Source organism: Haliotis cracherodii, unplaced genomic scaffold, assembly GCF_022045235.1.
Source record: "Haliotis cracherodii isolate W230 unplaced genomic scaffold, xgHalCrac1.p SCAF_1, whole genome shotgun sequence".
NCBI lineage: Eukaryota > Metazoa > Mollusca > Gastropoda > Lepetellida > Haliotidae > Haliotis > Haliotis cracherodii.
The window spans coordinates 16,581,189-16,606,219 of record NW_027266264.1 but is presented as its reverse complement, the minus strand read 5'-3'; the positions used below and the strand labels follow the sequence as shown (position 1 = coordinate 16,606,219).

The window sequence follows — 25,031 nt, the reverse complement described above, 5'->3', positions numbered from 1 at the left end:
ACATGGCGCTATATATAGCCATTTAATCAAATTTCTTTCACAATTGGAACAAGCTGCACATTTCGCCCCAAATTCAGTTCAGCAACCTCAAATGTACAGGTAACAAACCTACTCCTATATTGAATGATCTTTCCTATGTGAATCCATGCTCCATTAATTCAAAAGAAAAATTATCTGTAATTCATCATGTCAAGTGAATTGTCTTATTACCCATGATCAGCTGATGATGTAATTTGTAAACTCCACACCTCATAATATTCAGGTGCAGCAGACATGGTAGAGCACGGTAAACCAATGGTGAATGACTTCATAAATTATCTTATTTCAAAATTTTATCCACCACTTTAAATCTGGTTTAACTTCAATAGCTTGGAAAATTAGCATTTTATTCAATTCTGTATCTAGTTATGAAATATTATCTTCAAATATAAACTCAATATTTCCCTAGAGTGAAATAACAAGTTAATTCACAATTGACAATGTCAGCTTACCAGGTTATGAAATAGGATATACATATCAAAAACACATTTTTTGTGTGTACAATAAGCTCTTTCTGCCAAACAATAGTTGTGTCGGTGTGCATATTATACAATTAGACAATGCATTCTTTCCCCCCTCCCCCAAGCAAGAACATAACCAATAAGGAAATGACATGTCAACCAATCTGGACGCTAGTTACTCCTGTTATTACATTGTCTGGTTATTAAAAGTGCAACCATGATCAGCTTACCACTGTTGATGCCTTGAAGTGAACGTTCTGGATTAGTTGAGTTGTGGCCTGACAATTAACCCCGTATGATTATGTATGAGGTCCGGCCACTGGCGCGTACCATTGTGAAATAAGGAGTAGAAGGTGGTCCGCAATAAGTAGTTCGATGGATATGTGCGTGTCTTGTCTCGGCTAACAATGAGTTCTAGTGGCAAGTTCAATAGCACACTGGTTGAAATAATTGGGAAAAAAAAACTACCCTCGCCTTTGTCATGAGCAATACCTTCTGCTCTGGTGCGCTTTAGCGTAGATACAGACAGCCCAGGGGCAATGACAGCTTTTGACAATGCTTGAGATTTATTTGTTCATTCTTTCTCCATGTAATTTATAACATTATAGACCAATTTTCGAGCCTGAGAATATATATGCTTACCTAGCTTTGACTGTATATTTGTTAGTAATTAACTTCGATCAAACGGCTTGTGGAGAATTCTGGTATCATGCACAACATGCGTACACCCTCTCTACCTACAAACCAAATATATTTCTCCAAACAAATTCTGTACACCGCGTACTTGTCTCAAACACTTTTTGTGAGTTGGTTCAACTTATCCTAAATTACAAGTAAGTGAGAAATAAATACATCAATGACGAAATGAAAGTCGTTGCTGATTGACAATAGTGAATCAATAGTTTGTTTAGGATTGTTTGACTACTGAATATGGATCATAACCTCAGCAACTATAATTATTCATTTTATTCAAGATAAATTTCGACATCATGTTAAATTCCTCACGATCATTACATTCAAAATCCTGTACGAAGCATTTGGGAAATTCGTGGAGATTACAGCACTGTAGTCATGGTAATTTGTATTTATCTGCAAATATAATAACAAATATTGGACATTACAAATTAAGATTACTTTGAGTATTCTCTCGTAAACTAAGTCGGAAATACCGATCAGCTGTACACAAGTTTTCTCCTGATCTACCACTGATTCAGTTAAAAGTACCCGATGATACAACTTCAATGAATTTTGATGCAATGGTCGGAAGAAATTTTATCTGAAATTATTATTTTATCAGGAATAATATATTCCAATATCGTGTTATTCTAGTTGCAGCTTTTACTAGATGTATTAGTCTGTCATACAGACCCTGAAACAGATATATCCAATACAGCCCATGCAAGTCTAAAATGTTTGGCAAGTCTAGATTACTGCAGTGTCTGAAAATGAAGAAAGTCTCTGGGCCGCTTTTTTATTATATTTTATAACTATAATTTAACAATTGTTTTTGTCTGTAAAACATATTCATTTCAGAGACGAGATGTTAGTCTACTTTCACTATGTATATTAAAAATTATGAGAACCATACGCATGGCACTTTGGTACAGCTGATTGCAATTGCAGGATATTTTTACATATGGAACAACTGACCTGTCACTGTATCGACTTCCTGAGCTGTATGTATTTCGATTGAATAGTCAAATTACCACAAATATTACCTTAAACGAATTAAAGTATGCCATTTATGATACATGTATATGTATCCATTCTCTGGCAACCAAAGTTTATTTCAAGGTGTCAATAGAGGTAATTTGACCATGGTAGCTATATGTAACAGTGACTTGAGCGATCTACCGATCACTTCACACATGAGTTTGCTGAAATTAATGTACACAAAACTGAATGACATTTGGATTAAAATCAATAACTTATATTACAAACATAAGTTCAGATATACAATGAACATGTTTTTATAACCAGATAATATAATAATGGGATTGAATTGCGTACTTCAGTTCGGATTTGTTAATGCATGCGGTGATCAGCTGTCAGTGTAAAACTTGAGTTCATTAAAAATGTAAGTACATTTTGGAAGCCATGTGTTACCGTGGGCTAAAACAGAGTTAGCGCTATATTGAAGGCTGCACTAGTGAGGGAGCACTGTAATTACATTAGCAATTGTGTAGAATACTTAAAGGGGCACTGATCTAACGCAATTCCCCGGACTGGTTGTTGCCTTTGTTATTTTTTTTCCCCGTGAGTACCCGGATGATACGCAATGCAACTGAGCGTGACCAGAGACTGGGCTACCGTCTGCAAGGACAGCTAAATAAACTTGGAGGCTGGAGGCAATATTTGTTTTACGCATTTTTGCATAAACACTGATTGGTTAACTGTGATCTATAAAGATTTCGACAAAGGGCGCATGTTAATTAATTTCTTCAGCCTAAACAAACAGACAAAAAGAACAGCGGAGCTCATCGGATGTCGTCATTTGGAAATACCCAAGATGGTTATAGTTTAATACTAAAAAAAGTATCCATGCAGTGAAAGCATTTTCGGATTTCGGCTTGCGTCGATAATACGATTACTACTCCCTTGTTGTCATCCACGTTTTCTCGTATAACACTACACTTGTGTATTTGTCGTCATTCACTTGATGCTCAGTTGATGAATTTATTACAGGTACAATTAGTGGTAGCACCACTTAGATTACCTGACAAAGGTTCCCATTTGGCATTTATTGTGTCTGGGGTAATTATTCAATCTAAATCCAGGTTTGAAGTGAGGTGAAATGAGTGTTATGTAATATGCACGTGGCAGCCCAGCAAGAGATGAATGATCAGTTGATTTTGTTGTTGTTGTAAATCAACGGATCATTCCTAGTCATCAGAGTATTAACAGAAAATACGTTGATTGATTACATGTCTAGGTTTACTAAAACAAAGGGAATACACTCATATCTTGGCGTGAAGTGCCGATGTAAAAACAACATACTTTGTTCAAAGGGTTAACTGATAACACGTTGATTGATTGATCATTGTTATCTATCACTCAATGGATTTTTTTAGGAACCGAGGACTTTATGAAAATAGTTGTCACGTGGGCTTTCTCAGCCGACCATTGAGACTTGGCACCTATGTAAAACACCTGAAACAATCCAAGTCATCAGTTGAGAAACGAACACGGGTTATAATATCCCGAAACGATATATATCTTTTAAAATATTTGATTGTTACTGAGACACGTGACATCGAATAAGTTTTTTTGTACAGCTGCAGACGAGTGGGATATTGTTCCTTTGTGTGGATATTCACGGATACATTCCTGGAACAAGGAAGCTGCCTAAAATTAATACACATAAATTTGGTAGGTTGTAATTATGATATTTGCATTTTGTTTTCCTTCATTTGAACCGATTCGTTCTTGTTTCTCTACGTCTTGGTTGGGAAATTCTTCAATGCGCGATAGAGGTTGTTTTCACAGGTCTTTTCCTTTGTAAGCGTGTATATATTACCGTCAATTTGTAAAGTGTGATTCACTCAGGCAATTTATAAAATGTGTAAATATTTCAGTCATTTTGACTAAAAAATCTGTCCAGATTGATTAAGACGATCAAAAGGGCCTACAAACATCACAACAGATTATTATGTAGGATTAGAAGCCAAACAACATAGAAATGTACTTTTCAACGTAACATTTTCAGTCTCTTGGTGATGACATTAAACATCAAAATGTTTGGAATTCGTTATCATAATAATACAGATGGAAATGTTTTTCAGTCACTTTGTAAAATAACTGAATATTTAGACGTTTAAAAAATTTGTTACACATTTGACAGTAAATAAATATAAACACTATAAAAAAAGCAATGCTCAGGTGAAATATTTACTTTGTGTTGCAAGTCAAAATAGAGAAACGAAAATCGCGAAAATTACCAAGCAAGTGACTTATCAAAACTTCGTCACCATTACCGATGCTACCCACAAAGATACCTACATTTCCTTATTATCTCGAAAACTGTATTTCATTTTGTTGATCAATGTGACCGTACGCCCTTATTACTACCCATAAAAGTGACTAATGCGCTTACGGATGGCGCAGCAGACTAGTCTAGATTTCTGCTATACATCCGGGTACTCACTGGGAAAAAACAATAACAAAGGCAACAACCAGTCCTGGGGAATTGCGTTAGATCAGTGCCCCTTTAATAGAATACTTAGAACACTTCGAACATGATCCAAACAGCTTGATTAGAAAAACAAAGATAACATGTTTTAAAATAAAGATTAAATTCATTACGAAATCTAACATCAGTTAGTATTTTCTTAAAATGCCCCCCTTCAAATGACATATGATTCTCTGTAATACAGCAATGCATACATAAAGACCCCCAGTCTAAGAGGCTAGGGAAAACCCTGGGTCGCTCTTGTCAAACAATTCCCAAATTAACAGTTTACACGCATCTCTTGAGACCTACAGTAGGGTCAAGTAATAGGGGGTTGGGTACCCGGGTAGTAAACATGGGAGCCGTCCCGACCCTATCCCGTGGTAGGGGTTGGCTAATTAGATTAACTCAATAGCCTTGCTTAGCTTCAACCTGCCAACTAGAGTAGAGTGCGATATTGGCCGAAATATTTAAAGAGAGCAATCACAACAAATATACTCACATTGTTTGACAACTACGCGTGGTATGTCTTCACTTTCAAGACAGAAATAACGTGTTTCCGACAACAATTATCTCAGACACGCAAAGAATAATCACTTGTCAGACCTTTTTCTCGTGTGTTTACAACGGGGGCTGCCATCTTGAAATCACATGACATGATACTACTATTATCGGAACAACTGCCTTCATCTAGCATTATAAAGACATCTTTGTGATTAAGTACGGAAAACTCTTGACTCTTAATTATAAGTTGAAGGTTGAAATGTTAATTGAGTAATAATTTAAAATTGTATTTGTATCAAATGAAGAAATAATTTCCGAACAAGTCTCAGACATTACACACATAAAAAAACAGTCTTCATTACCCTATCATGTACTGAGATGTACTGTTTACTTCCAGTTTACTCAATGCCATGTGAACATTTCGTCACAACATAGCAGGATTATTTGAGGGAACAACCAGTTATCAACATGTTGACATTTTGTCCAATATGTGCTAACGTTTTAGTTGTGGAAGAGGGACCGAAGTGTTTACGGTTTGCGTGCAATACGTGTCCGTACATACAGAATATCACGAGAAAGGTGTGGTATTACACATTGAAATCACTTATAACTAAAAGAGTAGGTCCAACGTCTGTAGCCAAGTGTATTGGAGGCATGGTGGTCCAAGTCTACTTTTGTACCGCAATTCTTGGCAGAATTATGTCCCCTCGCCATGCAATATGCTGATTTTTCTCAGCATTCATGGGGAGATAGGGTAGCCTAGTGGTTAAAGCGTTCGCTCGTCACGCTGAAGACTGGGTTTGATTCTCAACATGGGTACAATATGTGAAGCCCATTTCTGGTGTCCGCCGCAGTGATATTGCTGGAATATTAATTGCTACAAGCGGCGTAAAACCATACTCGCTCCTTCACTCCTCAGCTTTCATCATTCATCAGCTGTTATTGCCATAACAGCATGTGAAAATACTTCCAGGTTTGGGGAATTGTTCCCAGGATGGTGTCGAAAATAGCCCTAGCACATTGGCCAATGTTTCCCCATTTTATGTAATCAAACAAATGAAATGTTACAGTTGAACATAACCTGTGAAGATGGGTCTTCAGCAACCCATGCTTGCTGTAAAAGGTGACTATACTTGTCATAAGAGCGACAAACGGGAATCGGGAGGTCAGACTTGGTGACTTGGTTTGTCACACTCAAAGTTGACACTGGAACAAGATACAATGTGATACCGTAACTCGCAATAAAAGTCACTCGATTGATAAGTCACTCATGTCAAATCGAAACTGGCAGAACTCCATCACCAACAGGATATCATCAAGAAATATCAACTACTGTAGAAAAGCAGAAAGTTGTTACTGTTTCTGTTAGTACATTAACAGAGTAGGAAGGGAGGATGTAAGAGATTTAAACCCAGTTTGTTCTACAATATTGTTTCAAGCACTACATGTGGCTGCTACCTAAGCTAGATAGAGTTATGTCCCTCAGTAAAAGCCAGCATGCATCAGAGCTCATAATCAAGTCACTCATGAATGAAGCCTCATCATGACTGTTAACAACCTTGTTCATCATTAAGAACCCCAATATGTGATCGGGGAACCCAACTTGAAGAATGGGCTTCACAAATTTATCCATGTGGGGAATCAACCCCAGATCTTCAGCATGACAAGGTAGTTGGGTAGCCTAGTGGTTAAAGCATTCGTTGTCACGCTGAAGACCTGGGTTTGATTCCTCACATGGGTACAATGTTTGAAGCCCATTCCTGGTCTTCCCCCATCTTGAAATTGCTGAAATATTTCTAAAAGCGGCGTAAAACCATATTTACTCGCACTCAGCATGACAAATGTGAGGGATCAATGTGAGTGATGAGAAGTAGAAAGTTGTATTATTCTGACCTGATGATAATGATACTAGTAGTGTATGTTGTCCTGCGTGTGTTTCAGATATCTCACAAGAAGTACCCCAAGCTGAAGGAGGTAGATGATGTCCTTGGTGGAGGAGAGGCCTGGGAGAATGTTGACTCTACAGAAGGTGGGCCACACTTTTGTCACCTTTCATTTATCTTATTACATGTTTGACCAAATGGAAATCTTTCATTTATTATATTACCTGTTTGACCTGATGGACATCTTTCATTTATTATATTACATGTTTGACCAGGTGGACATCTTTCATTTATTATATTACATGTTTGACCAAATGGACATCTTTCATTTATTATATTACATGTTTGACCAAATGGACATCTTTCATTTATTTTATTACATGTTTGACCAAATGTAGCCACAAACCCTAACCTGAAAATTGAATAGACTTCTCTAGTGTATATTTTGTTTGTCTGGCTGCTTGAACTTTCATCGTGGACACTTAATACTTAGTCTCTATTTAGCATCTTTCGGGTCCACGCTTTCATAAATTAGAACAATAAACAGACACTACTGGTATGTAAATAGCTGCTTGCCTGTTATAATTTTTCAGTTGTTCAGATTTGCTGTAACAAATACCACATTTACTTTATTGCAAATCTTGTCTGAATTTCATTTTCAGTCGTGTTGACATTGCCTGGTTTTCAGCTTCCTTGTTTACAATCTCTTAAAGCAAGCATCTGATTGGTTATCCACACGAAGCTGACCAATAGTAGTAGAGGTTATAATCGATGAATTCTCTCTACAAAAATGGTGATATTGCAGTCACTGTATGTTATTTTTCGGATCAGATTGTTGCTAGGTAGCTGGTACAGGCTGTATTTTCACAGTTTTTCAAAGTGTCAGTGGAAGATATATATAAATGTGGGCCTGCTACTGTCAAGACAAGTTAGTTGTATATATGAGTCAATGGCCTGCTTGGCTTGTTGGTAGTAAACATTAATCACTGGACACTATATACATAAACTACATAAATCAAAGTAATCAAGTAACTGCACTTTTTAAGTATAATCACACTCTTTATGAACAGAACAAAACCTCTCTGAAATAAGTTAATAAATACATATTTCTGTAACATCAGTAAGCATGCTGTCCCTTGAACAGAATGAGCTTTTATTTTTGACTCTCTGAACCAATCACCCCAAACAACTTCATGCAAAATATAAAAATGAACACGATGAAGGACTTATAGGGATGTATTTTGAATTTAATGCCTGGTTTAGGATGTGCATTTTGTGGTCATTATGATTCTGCAGGAATGCTTCAGTGTAGTGTTGCAATTCAAGGACAAGTGTACTTTTTAAGAAGGAAGCACAGCATGATAATCTTGAAGAAAGTGGAAAACAGCTATTTTTGCATAGAAGGCACAAGGGAAATAACTCTTGACAACTAAGCTCTCACACACTTTCAGAGATATGAACAGGTGCCATTACCATGATTTCTATACAGAAAATTAATAGAAGAGATCTTACTTATTTGAAAATGATTTAAATTAGTTCTGTTATGAACAAGATGACAAAATGCTTACAAACTAATAAATAAATGATCACCATTTCAAAGTTTGATGAGGTTACTTATTGAGACAACATCTGAAATGAGGTTATTTCTTGTGTAAAACAGGGATAATTCTAGGGTGGAGCCTTGTTCTTTTAGCCCCTAAATTTGACAAAAAGGCCCACATTTTCAAATATAAGAGGGCATTTTAACATTGTGCGGTATGGGCAAGTGTGGGTGTACCTCTGGAATATTTGAAATTTTCACATAAAGCGCCTATGTCTGAAAATTACTAGAGCGAAACCTGGTAAAATATGCATTTAAGTATACACTGCAAATCCCAGTATGTGTTATGGTATGAACAATTCACTGCTACATACTTTAATAGCCAAGGCAATAAAGGACTTGCTCTAAGTACCGACATTTGTGTACCAGTGTTCCTATCTGTGGGTGTTGCACATGACTGACAGACCGTGGAAGGTAATCAGGTCATTGACCCTAATCCCTGATCACCATGTCCTGACACTGGCACTCTCGTAAGATCGTAGGTTCTACGATAACCCTGTAGGAGGCGACTAAATGGATCAGGTGGTTAGACCTGATCCGAGGTTAGACGCACAGTTGGTATGAGCTAAGACTCTTAGTTAAAGGTTAAGCCCGTCAAAGCTGACAAAGTATGGACAACTCCACGACTTGCTGCATAATAACAGATCAGCTATGTTTAGCATGGCCAGGCAAACAGTTTCATGTGTACAAATTGAATTTCTTCTCTGATAACAATGTGAGTAAACTAGTACAAACACATATGTGAGTATTGCCTTGTGACTGACCAACTGGGTCACTGCCTTTAAATGAGTGCATAATTTTCATGTTGCTGAGGTTCAGTTAAGTTAAGGGGGGACACAAGAGGTCCACTAGAGCTGCAATGTTCTGTGCAGAATTATGTCCCTTAGACATGTCTGGATACACTAATCATGGGTTCGAATCTCATATTCATTCTGATTATGATCCTTGATTTGTCAGCACCAAACCATGCTTGAGACTTTGCACAGAATGCTAACTGTGAATAAGAACTGCATCACTTGGGTTACTCTCTCACATTGAGCTCACATGATATGTAGGGGGCACGGGGGGCCCAGTCGTCTTAAGGCGCCGCGATGCGCTGTGCAGAGTTGCGTCCCCTGGACATGCAAGAAACCTATGATTGTGGGTTCGAATCCCGGTTCACCCCGATTCTGTTTCTAGGTTTGTCAGCACCATACTCGTGCTCGTCGGTTTCACCGAAGTGGTAAACGTCTGAGACCTGCATCACTTCGGGCTTTCCTCCCACATTAAGCTGACACACCGTGATATAACTGGAATAATGTTAAAAGCGGCGTTAAACCCAACTTACTCACTCACACGATATGTAACTAACTTTCTGTTTAAAGCAGCATCAAATACATCTTATTTAAGTTAATAATGTCTATATTTCCCAGTCTAACATTGGCAGCATGTGTAAATATCTAGCTCTATATAAAACCAAGTGCTGTCAACATAAGCACTGTGCTGTTGCCACACCCAACGCTTAACACTGAGGTCATGTGCAATTAAAGCTTGGCTTTCCTGAATGTGGTAGTAAATATGGTGTTTATTGCCTATGTCATATTGAATGCCATATTTATTACCGTATTGCATGAAAACATTTCAGTATCAAACACTGAGGTCTGTGAGTCATTTCTTTGAAGTAGATTTGAAAGTATTCGGTCAGGTTGTTCAGTATTTGAGATAAGGAATATTTCAGGGGTATTGAAGGGGTAGTCTGAGATTTAACCTGAAGTATCATGAGGGCCCGAGCTTACTACCTCAGAAAAAATTGTTTAAAGAATAAAATAGTTGGTTTGTGTAATGATGGAGTGGACGGAGTGAAACACAGAAATAGGTGAGTTGAGGTGAAATGTAGTTTAACATCGCGTCTAAAATTATTATTCCATTGCAACGTGCATGCATGTGTGTATGTATGTGTAGCTGATTGTACTAGTCCGAACTAATGCCTATTTTATTGTGGTAGCCCACTGAGATTCAATGCGGCAGTTTGACATGAATGACCCACTCAGACATCGTAAACTGACTCCGAGCTGACCAGTCTTAGTTTTATCGCCTTAATACCGATTGCCAGACAGGGAAACAACAAGTACCATCTTTTAACGTCTTTTGGTATGATACGGCCAGGGATCAAACACCGGACCTTCTGTTCTCCAGGTGGACACTCTACCACTTGACCCCAGAGATGGTCTGCACAGAGATAGGATTGGGTGAATGATCATGCAGTGTTATGCAACCATCAACATTATAACAGTTGTAGCACAGAAGCCTGCAAATACTCAGGTCTTGGCCAGGGCAACCAGTGGGTGACAGCACGAGCAGTGGTTCACATCATTGGGGAATGATGACACACATGCAGTCAGAGTGCACATTGTGACAACTACTGGGCCCACTTGCACAAAGCAATCTCCATGCTATGACAATTGTAAGTCTATGTTAAAGTTGGGGGTTACTATTGTTGCAAGTGGGCTCTATTCCTCATTACGTGTGGGTACAGCTTTCTGGAAAAAAGAAAGTGGTCACTAGAGAATGGAGTGGTGTGTGGGTGCGTGGGTGGGTCCGTAGGTATGTGTGTGCGTGCATGCTCGCTGTGTTTCCATCTTTGGTATGCTTCAGAATTCTTTTAGTTGCTTCTAAATCAGTCATTGGTAACTGGGGACCTATTCTTCCTCATAATGCCAAGAGGTGTAGAAAGACAAGAACCATTGATAATCTTGTACATGTGTCTGTTGTATGTACTCTTGTTTGTATTTATTTAACCACAAAAAATTAAATTCTGTCCACTGCGAAGATTTCTTTGGGGTTCTTCCAGAATAGATCTGTTCCCCTTTGAAGATTCTTGGGGAGATCATACCCCAATTATCTAAGGCTTCTTGTAAGAACCAGCCGAAATGAGGATTAGGTGGTCCGACTTGGCTGATTGGGTGGTCTGACTAGGCTGATTGGAAGGTCCGATTCAGCTGATTGGATGGTCCATGTCAGCTGATTGGGTGGTCCGACTCTCCTGATTGGGTGGTCCGACTCACCTGATTGGGTGATCCGACTCACCTGATTGGGTGATACGACTCAGCTGATTTGGGTGGTCTGACTCGGCTGATTGGGTGGTCAAAGCTGCTGATTGGGTGGTCCGACTCAGCTGATTGGTTGGTCTGTCTCAGCTGATCCGTTAAAATTACAGCATGGAATTCATCATGCTTTCATTCACTGGCGTGTCTGGTCAAGACACATTGACAACTGATTATGATAGAGAACTTGTAACCCTGGGGGCATGGAGGGCCCAGTCTTCTAGGACACTACCATTCTCTGTGCAGAGTTGCAGCCCTTAGGCATGCCAGAAACCCATGATCATGGGTTCGAATCCAAGTTTTCGCCCTGATTATGTTTCTAGAATTGTCCGTCCCATACCCATGCTCATGGCTTTCTCTTTGTAAATGTCTAAGACTTCCTCCAACATCAAGCCGACATGCAATGATGACGCTGAAATACTATTCAAAGTGGCGCTCAATCAAACTCATTACAATATTCACTCTCACTCTAGTATCTTTGAAACACATTTTTCCATGCCAGCTATTAGAAACAACATATTGGTGTATTTAGTCAGTATAGTATATGACAATACTCGGGAGCACCTTGCCTAAATCTAGTATCCACCATGGCTATGGGTGAGACCTGACTCTGTGACCGTCAATCTGGACCAAGGCCAATGTAGCCGCGGAGGAGACACATGACCAGGATGAAATCATTTACATAAGCTTTCCTAGTATATATATATAGCTTGTTTAGGGTGGTTGACAGTAAAGGTACAAGACAATGCTAAGGTTAAGCAGAGTTTATTAAAGTGTCACAGGTTAAACATACAAGGCTTAACCTGCAAATCATAAAATATGTTGAACAAAATGGCATAACTTGGCTTATGGGACACTAATATATTATTGGCTCAATGGCATGTACACCCATATGCAGCGTTTGATCTGAAAAGAATTATCAGGCTGCCACCAGGACCCACAGTCTTTAGAGGCGGCAGGTCCTGACTAGAGTGTTCGGGCCCTCATCAAGAAAACTTTAACTTACTGTGACAAGTAAATCGATACGTAAATTAACTGCAGGCCATAAGTACCCATAGTGATTTGATTTACGGGCCCGACACAAGATCTACCTGCCACGGGCTCACAGGCAAGCACTCATTTTGAACACTGCCCATATACATGATATATATTGATATTGCATAAATATTACCAAAATGGAGGGAGAAACATTTGAAGGAAAAGTTGATGTTTAAAATACATGTTTCTTAGTGCAAAAGCAACATTTTTAATAAGGGTTGGGTGATTATTACTAAATACTTAACAATATGATCTCTGGTGTCAGTAAAATTGTAAACTTGTGTCTTTCTTGATAAAAGTTGTACTTTTCAAAAGAAAATGCATTTTTGTTTCCACTATTGTGAAAGTGGCATAACCAACCTGTCACGTTTCAGGAATGTAAGGATATAAATACATGAATTTATGTTCAATCCTCTTTCCCAAAAAACAAACCATTCGGACAACACTATATTAGAATGATCTCATCTTAACTGCAACTGAAATATGGTTAAAGAACTATTGATGAACAGATGTTATCTGATGATTTAGACCTTCTAACATTCACTGTTTCCCAGGCATGTGTGGGTATCTTGTATGAAATTTAACGATAAACGTCAATGGACTGCCTGATTTTTCCAGAGCCAAGGCAGGAAATGCATGATCACATGGGATCTTAAGACAGCTGTTTAAAGAGTTCTGGAGGTAGCTGAATAATATATGTTTTTGTAACATGTTTACTTATTGGCCTCAATCATTCTTGCAAGGATAAGTACATTATATGTCAGTTATGTTATTTCTTTGTGTCCTAATGGTTGCAACAAATGGCAATAGTAAGTAAAGAATTCCTTATTTAAGTTTGGTCTTATCATAACTTTTCAACATAATACATAAACCAATAGTTTTAAAAGAATTAGTATTTTTGTCTTCTATGAAACACCAAACCCTGATTGAATGAGTTTCACAAACTTTTATCAGATATTTACAAACTTCTGCAACATGTCATATTGAGTAAAGCATTTTCAATTTGGCCAATCAGCAAATAAATAAAGACAACAAATGATTTAGGCAATGTTACTATGTGTGGTGTAATGTTACCCATGAACAAACTTGTGCATCAGATATATTTCCTATTTATTTGTAGACTTTCAGTTAAATGCTTTTGAAATTTAATGTTGAATATCAGAATCTTTTTACAAGCGACAGTAACATGTTTCAGATTGAACATCTTTGAATGTTCGTAGGTAGGGAAATGAAGATATGCGTTGTTCTGGTCTCACTAGTTTGTACCAGTCTGTGTAATTTAAAAAATGACTCGAACTACATTATCAAAGCTGTGTGAGGTGTGGCAGGCGATGGCAATCTAAATGTACAGTCAGTGTTCACGTTTACCGGTAATTACCAGTATTTTACCACGACAATTAGGCTTGGACCGGTAATTCATGTGACTGCCAATCCCTGTGGACCGGCAAATAAAGTACCTTATAAATCTTTGTTGTTGAACAAAACATCGATGATATTCATATGAGCATATTTTTCGAACAAAGTCAGCTTGTCTGTTACCATCAGGGTTTTCCCTAGTCTATTTCTAGATTAAATATTCATTTGTTGCGACTTCATCTTGATATATTAAAAAAAAGAATAGAATATTGTGACTGAATTTTGTATGAATGACGTATAGAAGTATGGAATTAAAACCAAATAATTTTGAAATGTTTTTTTATTTTTTGAAAGTTGGAACTGGCAAAAATTAGTGGGGACTGGCAATTTTTAGACAAGGACTGGCAGTTTCAAAAGCCAGCGGGAACGCTGACAGTTTATTTAAAATCAGTCCTGTGTTCGAACAGGTTGTTAAGTCTATTGTACATATATTGAAACAAAACAAGCACATAAAGGGTTTAGTCGTAACCTGGCTGTGTAGTATTTGGCAGTGAAGTGATTGAATAGTAACTTACATTCTAGACATTGAGATGACATGGCTACAGTGTACTTTAATCTTTAAATAAGTGGTACATTGAACAATTGTTGTCAGAATGGGATACCATCAAAGCTTTGTTGTAATTCATCCACATCAAGACACACTCATTGTATCAGTTGAAGCATGTGTTTGTTATAGTGGGCTATGGTCTTTATGAAAGACGTACTTGACATGTTCGTCAGACTGTATTATCAAGATCCAGGGATGGTCAGATGCATGTAACAGGACTCCGTGATTGAAGAGCATCTTTTGAAGAGCATTTCGCACATCGCCTGAGCTAAACTGAAACATATGACCTCTACCTGTAGCCTGCTAACGCTTGAGGTCACACATGTATGTGTGTTGATGATTTGTAGGTAGACATAGTAAGAAAAGAATTATCATTGATCATAAACGTCACTCATTATTTCCAAAGCTGCTTTGTATAATCTGAGAAGCGTCTGAAAAAGCAGACGTCTGTAGATTCTGGCACAATGGAGGCCTTTCAGCAGACGACAGAGTAATGGCTAACTGATTGGACTTGTCAATTTTATATTGATCACGATCACTTGGACTACAATAGGCTTAACATTTCACGGGAAATAGGTAGATAATGCAGGTTTACGAACAGTGTAATCCGCACAAATACCCTCTACTAAAGGCTAATACAGCAGATCCATGCTACAAAGTGTTTCGCATATCGTAGAATTTCAGTTTCTTTGAGCGTTGTTACAAGTACACGAAGGACGTGTGGTTGTGAATTTGTTTAATGGCTACATTGAAGTCGGATCAATTATGTGTAATGTGATATTTAAATGCGGCTGACGTTTTTGTGGAAGTATTCATACGTTTGACGTTTAGATTGAGAATTGTGATTTGATATATGGAATATTGCTTGGCTCAGAAGGGGAAACAACAGAGGAACGTGTTGTATGGACTGGCCTAGGAATTGCTTTCAGAAATAGGTCTTAAAGGGAAAAACTTTATGGAGGAGCTGAAATTCATGATATATTCTGGTGCATATTGGATCGTATAGCTATTCCCAGACTGAAATCCGTTTGCTGTGTCTATGCCTGTATGCTGAACCTGGAGTTTGACTGAGGGTGGTTCACATTTGCTTGTGATCACAGTGGTAATGCTATTATGGTATGCTACAAAAGAAAATGTCCTGCTAAGTTTTGATGAAGATTGTGCAAAGTGATATCCAACCGTGAGAAGGACGTGAAGTGTGTTTAGGAGGTGTCCAGCTTGAGACTAGACTTCTGTGTATTGTTTTTGTCACTGAACTGAGTGAAATCTTCTCATCACTAATGTCAGAGTTGATGGACAAGTTTCTGGCCTCTATTGAGGAAAAGTATGGCACACCTCGGCGCCGTGCCCGGACTGCAGGCACCAATCCTCTGCCACTGCGACTCAGTGTTTTGTCTAAACAGGGTAGGAGTATAATGTTTAATCAAGAGTTATTTACAGGTTTGAAATGAAGCAGATTTCTGCAGAAGGAACATTTTTTTCTGCATGTTATTTGACATTTATATGACATATGATTGCCAGCCGAGAAATTTCTTTTGTGTTATGTTTCCATAAACTGGGGAAAACAATCGGTCGTGCCCACTTGCAAACTACTGTTCCCTGTAACAAATATTATATCTGAGATTCGAACCCACACCCTCAGAGTGATCTAGACTGTCAGTTGTCGGACTTTCATTTTGTGGAAGCCTCGGTGGCTGAGGGGGTTAGATTGCTGACTTTGTGTGCTGGCAATGAGGCGCCTCACTCTGAAGGTGTGGGTTCGACTTACAGATGGGACTCGACCCCCTAAGGTACTAGAATGCGTACATTAGTAGGGAAGTGTTATCCTAAATATAACATTTGTTACACTTTCTAAATGGCATTGTGTACTCATACATTTCCTGGCTGAAATAGAAGATTTTTTTCAGTACATTATTGCGCTGAATGATGCTACTGATTTCATATTATCGTATATGTTTTTTGTCATTTTTGTTTCTTAATGTTTAAAATAAACTTTCTCTGAAGCTATTGTTGACATATTTATTAATAAGATTTGACTTCAAAATGTTGTTTGGCTCAGGCTATGCAGATTTAAACATTATGCACGACCAGATTTTACGTTTATACCTCCAAAAGTGCAAAAAATATTGAAGTCAATTCATAAATCATGTACATCACAGGAATATATGATGACATTGTATAAGGTACATGTTGAAACATTCACTGATTTTTGAACCTATACAAATCAAAGCATGTATGTTAAGGTCTGTGTAAATCTTTTTCCATGAATATAACAAACACTTTAGCCTCCTTAAAGATAATTAAAGTTGGTGATGGTTTTGCTATATCGTCCAGTTAATATTTCTTGTTTACACATAATTATTTACTTATCATTGATGTAAAGTAGTCAGTTGTATAGAAATTAGAATCTTCAGTTGACCATGGTGATGTTATATAGAACAATGTATTGCTAAAGGCAGGACAAGACTCATACAGTTTTTAAAACTCATTTGCTGTGTACCTAACTGAAGCTTGATGAAGAAAATAGTTTGTTTTTGTCAGAAACCATAGAGTTACCTCCTTTCCAGTGAACGTCTGCTTTCATAGTTGATATGCCCAATCCTGTAAGTACAGTGTCAACAGAAAAATGAATAAACTTGTTTAATTTGCATGGCCTTTTTGTTCGTATGAATTTTGGATCATAGAAGGGGCATGGATGGCCAATTCGCAGAGCAGAGTTGCTTTGCCAGAAACCTATGATTGTGGGTTCGAATCCTGGTTCGCCCAAATTATGTTTCTAGGTTTGTCAGCACCATATCTGTGGTTTCACCGAAGTGGTAAATGTCCGAGACATGCATCCCCTCGGGCTTTCCCCCCACATTAAGCTAACATGCTGTAATATAACTGGAATACTGTTAAATGTAGCATTAAACTCAACTCACCCACTCACTCTCTACATCATAGAAATGAAAACTCTGAATTATTTTTTTTCTTCTCTGTTTATTCAGAAAAATGTCCAAAATGTGACCATCCTCGGGCATTCTTCATGCAGATACAAACCCGGTCGGCAGATGAGCCGATGACAACGTTCTACAAGTGCTGCAACATGCAGTGCGGCCATAGATGGAGAGACTGAGAAGGATATGAAGAGGAAGATGTCATAGTGTAGGGAAGGGGTACACCAGCTCACTTGGTCTGTTCAAGGCTGTGAGACAGCTGGAATAATGCTGACTTCAGCACAAACCACAAAGTGTGTTGAGAGACCCGGTCTTATCAGCATACAAGGGGACTAAGACATGTGTGGCACTGACACGAACAGATTCACCTGAATGAATTGTTTGTGTCACTTATGAGATCACAGTTCACCATTGGAAACTTTCATATATTTCTCTGTTATTTTGGGACACAGTGGCCCTGTCATCTTAGGCGCTGTAATACACTGTGCAGAGTTGCGTCCCGCAGTCATACCAGAAAGTCACATTGACTGCAAATGACTTGTCTGTGTCACTTATGAGATCACAGTTCACCACTGGAAACTTTCATATATTTCTCAGTTATTTTGGGACACAGTGGCCGTGTCATCTTAGGCGCTGTAATACACTGTGCAGAGTTGCGTCCCGCAGACATACCAGAAAGTCACATTGACTGCAAATGACTCCAAGATTTTTCCATGATTGTTTCCAGGTTTGTAACCTCCATACCCATGTAGTAACATCTTAAGACCTGCATCACTTTGGGGTTTATCCCCACATCTAACTAAGTTATAAACCAGACTATCACCATGAACCATGGTTTCATGGCACTGACTACAGTATAACCCTGGCTTGGAAATACTGGCTGAGGCATTACTTTGTCTGCATTTGTATACATGTATTAAGTTTATCAAAATGGTGTCTTCACTTTGTATATTTCTGTATTAAAGGCCATACAAAAGGACACCTTGTTTCTTTTCTGACTTGGAAGCTTACAATGAATGAGAGAGACTTTGAATGTTGAATGGTGACTTTGAATCTGTCGTATTCTTTGCCCTCTGCAACCTGTGTTTGTCATGAGAGCTGCTTAAAGGGATGGAGGGTCAGGTTCGGTGACTTGGCTGAGTAGGTGTCATCATATTGTGAAAATCTGGTTTAGAACTGATCTTCAGCAACCCATGCTTTCTGTAAAAGCCGACTTTGCTTGTCATGAGAGGTGACTAACAGGATCAGGTGGTCAGACTCGCTGACTTGTTTGATGCATGTCATCCTATCCCAGATCACTGTTTATGTCAACCACTGGATTGTCTGGTCCAGATTCAATTTTATACAAACTGCTGTCATATGCTGAGTGTGGCGTTAAACAACAAAGAAACAAACATCAGCATGCTTGGTGTTGGTGCTCAAACCTTTGGTCAGTGGTTTGCCTGGTCCTAGTGGTTATGACAGGCTGCCATCTTGTTACTGGAATATTGCTGACTCCAGCATCAAGCTACATTCACTCACTCACGCACATCAGATAGCCTCTCTAGCAGTGTATTCAACAGTCTTGATTGATGAAGTCTCACAGTCGCATGGTTGTGATAATGCAGATTTCCTGGAACAACCACACCCTCTCAAACACGATATGTCATATGATTGAGAAATTGTTAATAAATTGTCCTGTTTGTGATCTCTTTTGACCCAGCACATTCTTGTAACATCTACTCTCTACATGAATGCTTTGAAAGTACGTATGTAAAGGGTTTCAATATAAGCTTTCAGTGTTTCAAATGTAGAATGATGTAAAAAGACACAAAACATTTTTCAGAAAAGACTGGAAAAAACAAATTTGGCCTCCTATTTGTAATAGAAACAAAACACTGTTCGCTGTGCATGCTGGACGTCCCAGAATAATATGTTGTGAAAATGAAAATTGTCAGGATGATCCCATTGGTATGGGGTTATGGAGCATTCTACGTAACAGGTGATGAAATGTTTGGTTTAAGATCAGCATTTATTTATGTTTAGGAGCTCAATTTCATGAGACCCGTGAAGATCCGGTGTAGAATAGGTCTTCAGCAACCCATGCTTGTCGTTAAAGGCGACTATGCTTGTGGTAAAAGGCGACTAACGCGATCGGGTGGTCAGGCGCGCTGACTTGGTTGATGCATGTCATCAATCCCAATTGCGTGGATCGATGCTCATGACATTAATCACTGGATTGTCTGGTCCAGACTCGATTATTTACAGACCGCCGTCATATAGCTGGAATAATGCTGAGTGCGGCGTTAAACAACAAACCAACTTACCAATCTTAAATCATGAACAGGTGCTCAAATATATTATTTTTTTCTGTTCATTTAGGTATGAAACGAAAAACTGATGTGCAAACTTTTGTAAGAAACCGCTACAAGGATACATACAGTTTGCACATCAGTTTTTCGATTCATACCTCAATGAAACGAAAAAAATACACACTGTCAGTCAATCCTTGAATAATTAAGAACAAGTTGTCCATATAAGAGGCTGTACTGTCCACTCATCTAGCCTAATATGAGGATCGAGTTACTACACATGCATGGTCTTATCTTTCAGTAGAGCCTTGGAGCAAGGCCATTTTCCCCCTATAATGCAATGTATGTTTGTAAAACAGGGTTAGAATATATCCCCCCACCCACCCACCCACCCATCCCTACAAAAACAAAAAATGATTGCTCCCTGATTCAATGTGTATGATGTTAGTCAGCCTTGCTGTGAACAAAGTTCATGGTATGGTATGGTATGGTCTCTGCAGTTAATGATCAGTATATGGTCTCTGATTTACCTAATTTTACAGAGATAACTGATGTCTCATAGCACATATTGCAAATCCAGGACTTAGACAGGCACCAGACCATGAGGTATTCTCATAACTTTAGGTACCAAACACCAACAGTGGATTGCAAAGAAGTCAAACAAGTCATGTAATTGAGCGGGTAAGTACTTAATCATTTAACAGACAAAGGTAGATAACTCTTCAACCCATACACAATTATAAAGCTTCACCTGTCATGCTGTCTGGCATAGGGTAACCAGCCTATGGGGTTCTGTTTTAGAAAAGGCCCGTAGCAACCTATGCTTGTAAGAGGCGACTAAATGAATCGGGTGGTTGGGACTCAGTGTTGATTGGTGTCTATCATACACTGAGAGCTGCCCGGCCGGTGCTCATAATATCAATCACCAATTTCCTGGTCTAGACTCGATTATTTTCAGGCAGCCCTCATACAGCTGGAATATAGAATACGGACATAACAACACACAAACACTACAAATGGACGGCTTATCTGGAGTTTCTGACCAGTTAGTGGACCAGTGCAAAACCTGTGTTGTCAGAATATCAGTGGGCATGTAAGGCACGACAGGTCGTATTACCTTACTTCACATCAGCAATTGTTTTCATGCAACAGCACATTTGGTGGAATATCACCCGGCACCAACAGGTGGGATGCATAATAAAGTGGTAATCCATGCATTCCAAAGCACTAAACGACCATGGGATTCCCGATTAGAATAGATCCTCTGTACTCGTACATCGAAGGCGTTGAACGTCGCATCATAATATCAATCGCTGGATTGTTTTGTCCAGACCGTCGCCATATTGCAGGAATATAGCGGACAGACCTTAAAGAAGAAACACGCACACGCACACGCACACGCACTCCACAGACCCAAAGCACTAAAACCTTAGCAATGGAACGAAATGTTGCTATTATGACGTTGGTTACATCAAATACATCTATATAAGCTATAAGAATGTTTTTGGGGAGTTTGACGCTTTACAAATGGAACTATTATCATTAATATTAATGTCATTGTATACATGTACCATCAAACTACACTCACTAGAGCCTCAAATATATGAAAAATAGTTCTTGAAAGATGATCTATGTGTAGCGATGCTGGTTGATATATAATCGTGAGTCTCGTGCCGCCAAGCGATCCTATCTTCGTATAGTTAAGCCTGCATTGATTTATAGGCATTAAGATAGTCGAAGCGTTAAGACCGGGTCTCTATCACACGTTCATCTAAATATACCCCAATCGTTTGAAAGGGGGCATGACCGAACGAGTGGCATTTGGCGCCACAACTCCCGAGTTGTGTCCCCTGACAGGATCTGCTGCTCGTATGTGCGCATCTCAGAGCCACCCTTGATTCTTGTGCTCGTCTATGATTGGCGCCACTTCGGTTATTCTTCCACACAGAGACCATATACCGATTTATTACCCACGTGATGAAGATACAGGTGGTAAGATACTAAATCCGTACGTCACACGTGTGTCGTACAAGGTTGACCTTGTTTTATTCGTTTTGATTGGATAACCGTGACCTCTGTCACACCGGGACTACTTTTTTCATTTATAAAAAATCGCGAGACGTCATTCATTTTGCGATTACAAGGCAGAACTGAAGAAATTCATGAGCACGAGAGATATTTACAAACACTTTATTAAACCAAACAAGATAGTCACACGCATCAAATTCGGTTTGCATTCTATATAAGTTATGCATTGAGCTCCTACAGACGTATAATCGAGCTAGATCTATAAATCGATTTACAATGTACGACTGCCGATCGAGCGCGTCCCTTGAGCATGACGCACCCGACCATTTTCGCAACTTTCAATTTGATGTAACGTAAAAGGATAAGCGTGGTGAAATGAAGTCTGTTTAAACTATCTGGACAGATATCTAGACTTACTTGGGATGATCCGGTTGTGCCATCGGTGTCCCCTTTGAAGCGTATGTTGTGGCGCTGTTTCGGGAAGTGTTGTTCATGAATGAACGAACACAGCACGACCAGATAACTTAAAGTTCACAGTTCCGATACAAATCATTCGAAAACTCCGTGGAAGTGTGCCTGACTTCTGATTTTGTGGCCCCAAAACATCCCAAATGTGAACAGTAACATTCCCTATCTCTAGAGTAAAACGCTGTGAGTGGATCGCGGTTGTCTTTTCTTATTCCGGTGGCGACCTTGCCCTTCGATCGTTCGAAGCTGTCACTGACATGCAAGCAGATTTGAGTTTGTTGATTTTCACGTCTTCAGTAAAGGGTGGTACAGTTAACATGAATGTCTTTGGCGAACAGTCTGATTTCCCTCTTCCAAAATGGTACGGACATGATATAAATTCAGCTGATAGATCAAGGAAACCGAACCATTTTGATTGCACAGACGGGATCCCGGCAGTGTGATGCGTCTGACTGTTGGTCCGATATTCAAAGCGCGGCGCTAATGTGACATTTCAAATTTTCTTATCGGTGTCCTGCGTACTAACAACATGGCGCTTGAATTACCATAAGTTGAAGACTTTCTTCCAAAAGGATCTTGAGCGTCGGTGCTGGTTTGTTTGTAAACAGATCAGCAGGCGCATGTTGTTAATGCGTATGCATAAACATGTCAACAATGCCCATATTTGGTCATATATCAATATTCATGCGCAACCAGATTTTGCAACCGGTTTCAGTTTGGTCTGTCAACGAACGCAAGTTGTTATGTATTTACACTTAAATATATATTCAACGTGGGTAATAAATAAAATACCACACTCATTCTCGTTAGATACCATTTTTACGAAACTCGTGAACTTTCTATGGTATCTGACCTCGCTTTCGCTCGGTCAGATACCATAGAAAGTCCACTCGTTTCGTAAAAATGGTATCTAACGAGAATGAGTGTAGTATTCTCTATTTATCATCTAAAACTGGCTCCCACAGGAGATATCGCATGGATGATATCAAGCGATCTACACTGTAGATATCGCTGCAATGAAATTACATCACAATGCTATGCAGACCATTGTGACGTCACTGGTTACCATGACGTCACAATCAAATGACATCACTAATGGCTCTGCTACTGAAGCTGTTAGCAGTACTTTTTACACCGAAGACACTGCTAATTACTGTCTACAAATTGAAGAAGTTGTAAGAATGATGTTGGATGATAAATAATATCTCACCTTTGTGTCTTTTGATATCAAATATATCAACACTCGTTGATAAAAGTGGCGAAAATCCTCGGCAAGCCTCGGAATGTTTCCACTTTTATCAACTCGTGTTGATATATTTGATATCAAAAGACGCGAAGGTGAGATTCTCTATATATATACCGGTATATGGTCTCTGTTCCAGATTAATTTGAAATAACGTAATTGAAACATGGCTCTGAGAGGTGTAATATTTATTTTACATTTAATCATAAGTGGTCATGATATCTTACGAACCTTAGTGGTAGGACCAATGAGTATCAGTTCTTTTTCACAATGCTTTTGTGAAATTTTTTTTATTTTAACGGCAGGTTATCAGTAAACATTGACCTCTCAGCTGGTGTACGTTTCCATCGTTCCGAACCAGAAATGTTCCTGGTTCCAGTTCCTGTCTGAGCAATGACGCCCATCATCTTAGGATGAAGAGAGATGAAACCACCAGTTATAATGAATGCACCAGAGGCTGAATGCGTCATTTCAATCAAACATATAATCGTTCGTCACCCTGTCGACTCAAGATTTATCTGGTCCAGCTTCGACCACTTGATTCTTAAAATATTTGCATGACTGCCTGACTGGTTTAACGCCGCTTTTAACAGTATTCCAGTTATATCGCAGCGTGTCAGCTTAATGTGGAAGGAAAGCCCGAAGTGATGCAGGTCTCAGACGTTTACCACTTTCGGTGAAACCCACGAGCACGGGTATGGTGCTGACAAACCTAGAAACAATCGGGGCGAACCGGGATTCGAACCCACAATCATAGGTTTCTGGCGTGCCCAAGGGACGCAACTCTGCACAGCGAATCGCGGCGCCTCAGACGACTGTACCACCCTCATGGCTGTTAAGGAAACAAGAACTGTGTTTTGGGGGACGTGTGACCAAGGCTCAAAGTCAAATGTTTCCACAGGAAAAAAAACGTTTGCAATAACAAAAATGACAACACAAACGCATTTTGGTGAACGTTTTAATTTTTATTTTCATCTCAACACCTGACACGTTAACTAGTCCCAAACCAGATCGGTTAAAGCTCACCTACCGCACAGCTGATCACTGTAAATAAGTAGCTTGTTCGCTATGGCTTTTTACTGGGTCATGCTAGTGGTACCTGTTGGCTGGAAGTGTAGTCTGGTTCCATGTAGCATTAATTTGTCTGTACATTATTGGCAAACCGTTTGACATATCTGGTGATAATATTAAGGCTAAGTCAATCATTTATAAACTAGTTATTAAGTAAGATTCACACATACCTTAGTTACTAATTTTACAATTTATGAATACTAACGAATCACATTTAACTGGTGATTGTTTTGTACTGTAAAAGAAACTGTTCAA

The 25,031-nt window shown here is 38.9% G+C and overlaps 1 protein-coding gene across 1 annotated transcript; it reads left to right on the top strand.

The window, feature by feature from the left end:
* Positions 1–5,551: 5,551 nt before the first annotated feature.
* On the top strand, positions 5,552–17,900 carry LOC139460995 (DNA-directed RNA polymerase III subunit RPC10-like). The gene is made up of 3 exons (XM_071242461.1): positions 5,552–5,751; positions 7,114–7,201; positions 17,727–17,900. The coding sequence occupies exons 1-3, from the start codon at positions 5,641–5,643 to the stop codon at positions 17,852–17,854; spliced, it is 327 nt and encodes a 108-aa protein (XP_071098562.1). The 5' UTR covers positions 5,552–5,640; the 3' UTR covers positions 17,855–17,900.
* Positions 17,901–25,031: the final 7,131 nt, after the last annotated feature.

Excerpts from the sequence above, each read along its gene's own strand:
- LOC139460995 (XM_071242461.1), top strand. The coding sequence starts at position 5,641 with ATGTTGACATTTTGTCCAATATGTGCTAACGTTTTAGTTGTGGAAGAG. Across the intron at positions 5,752-7,113 it reads TACAGAATATCACGAGAAAG|ATATCTCACAAGAAGTACCC; the intron begins GTGTGGTATTAC and ends CGTGTGTTTCAG. Across the intron at positions 7,202-17,726 it reads GAATGTTGACTCTACAGAAG|AAAAATGTCCAAAATGTGAC; the intron begins GTGGGCCACACT and ends CTGTTTATTCAG.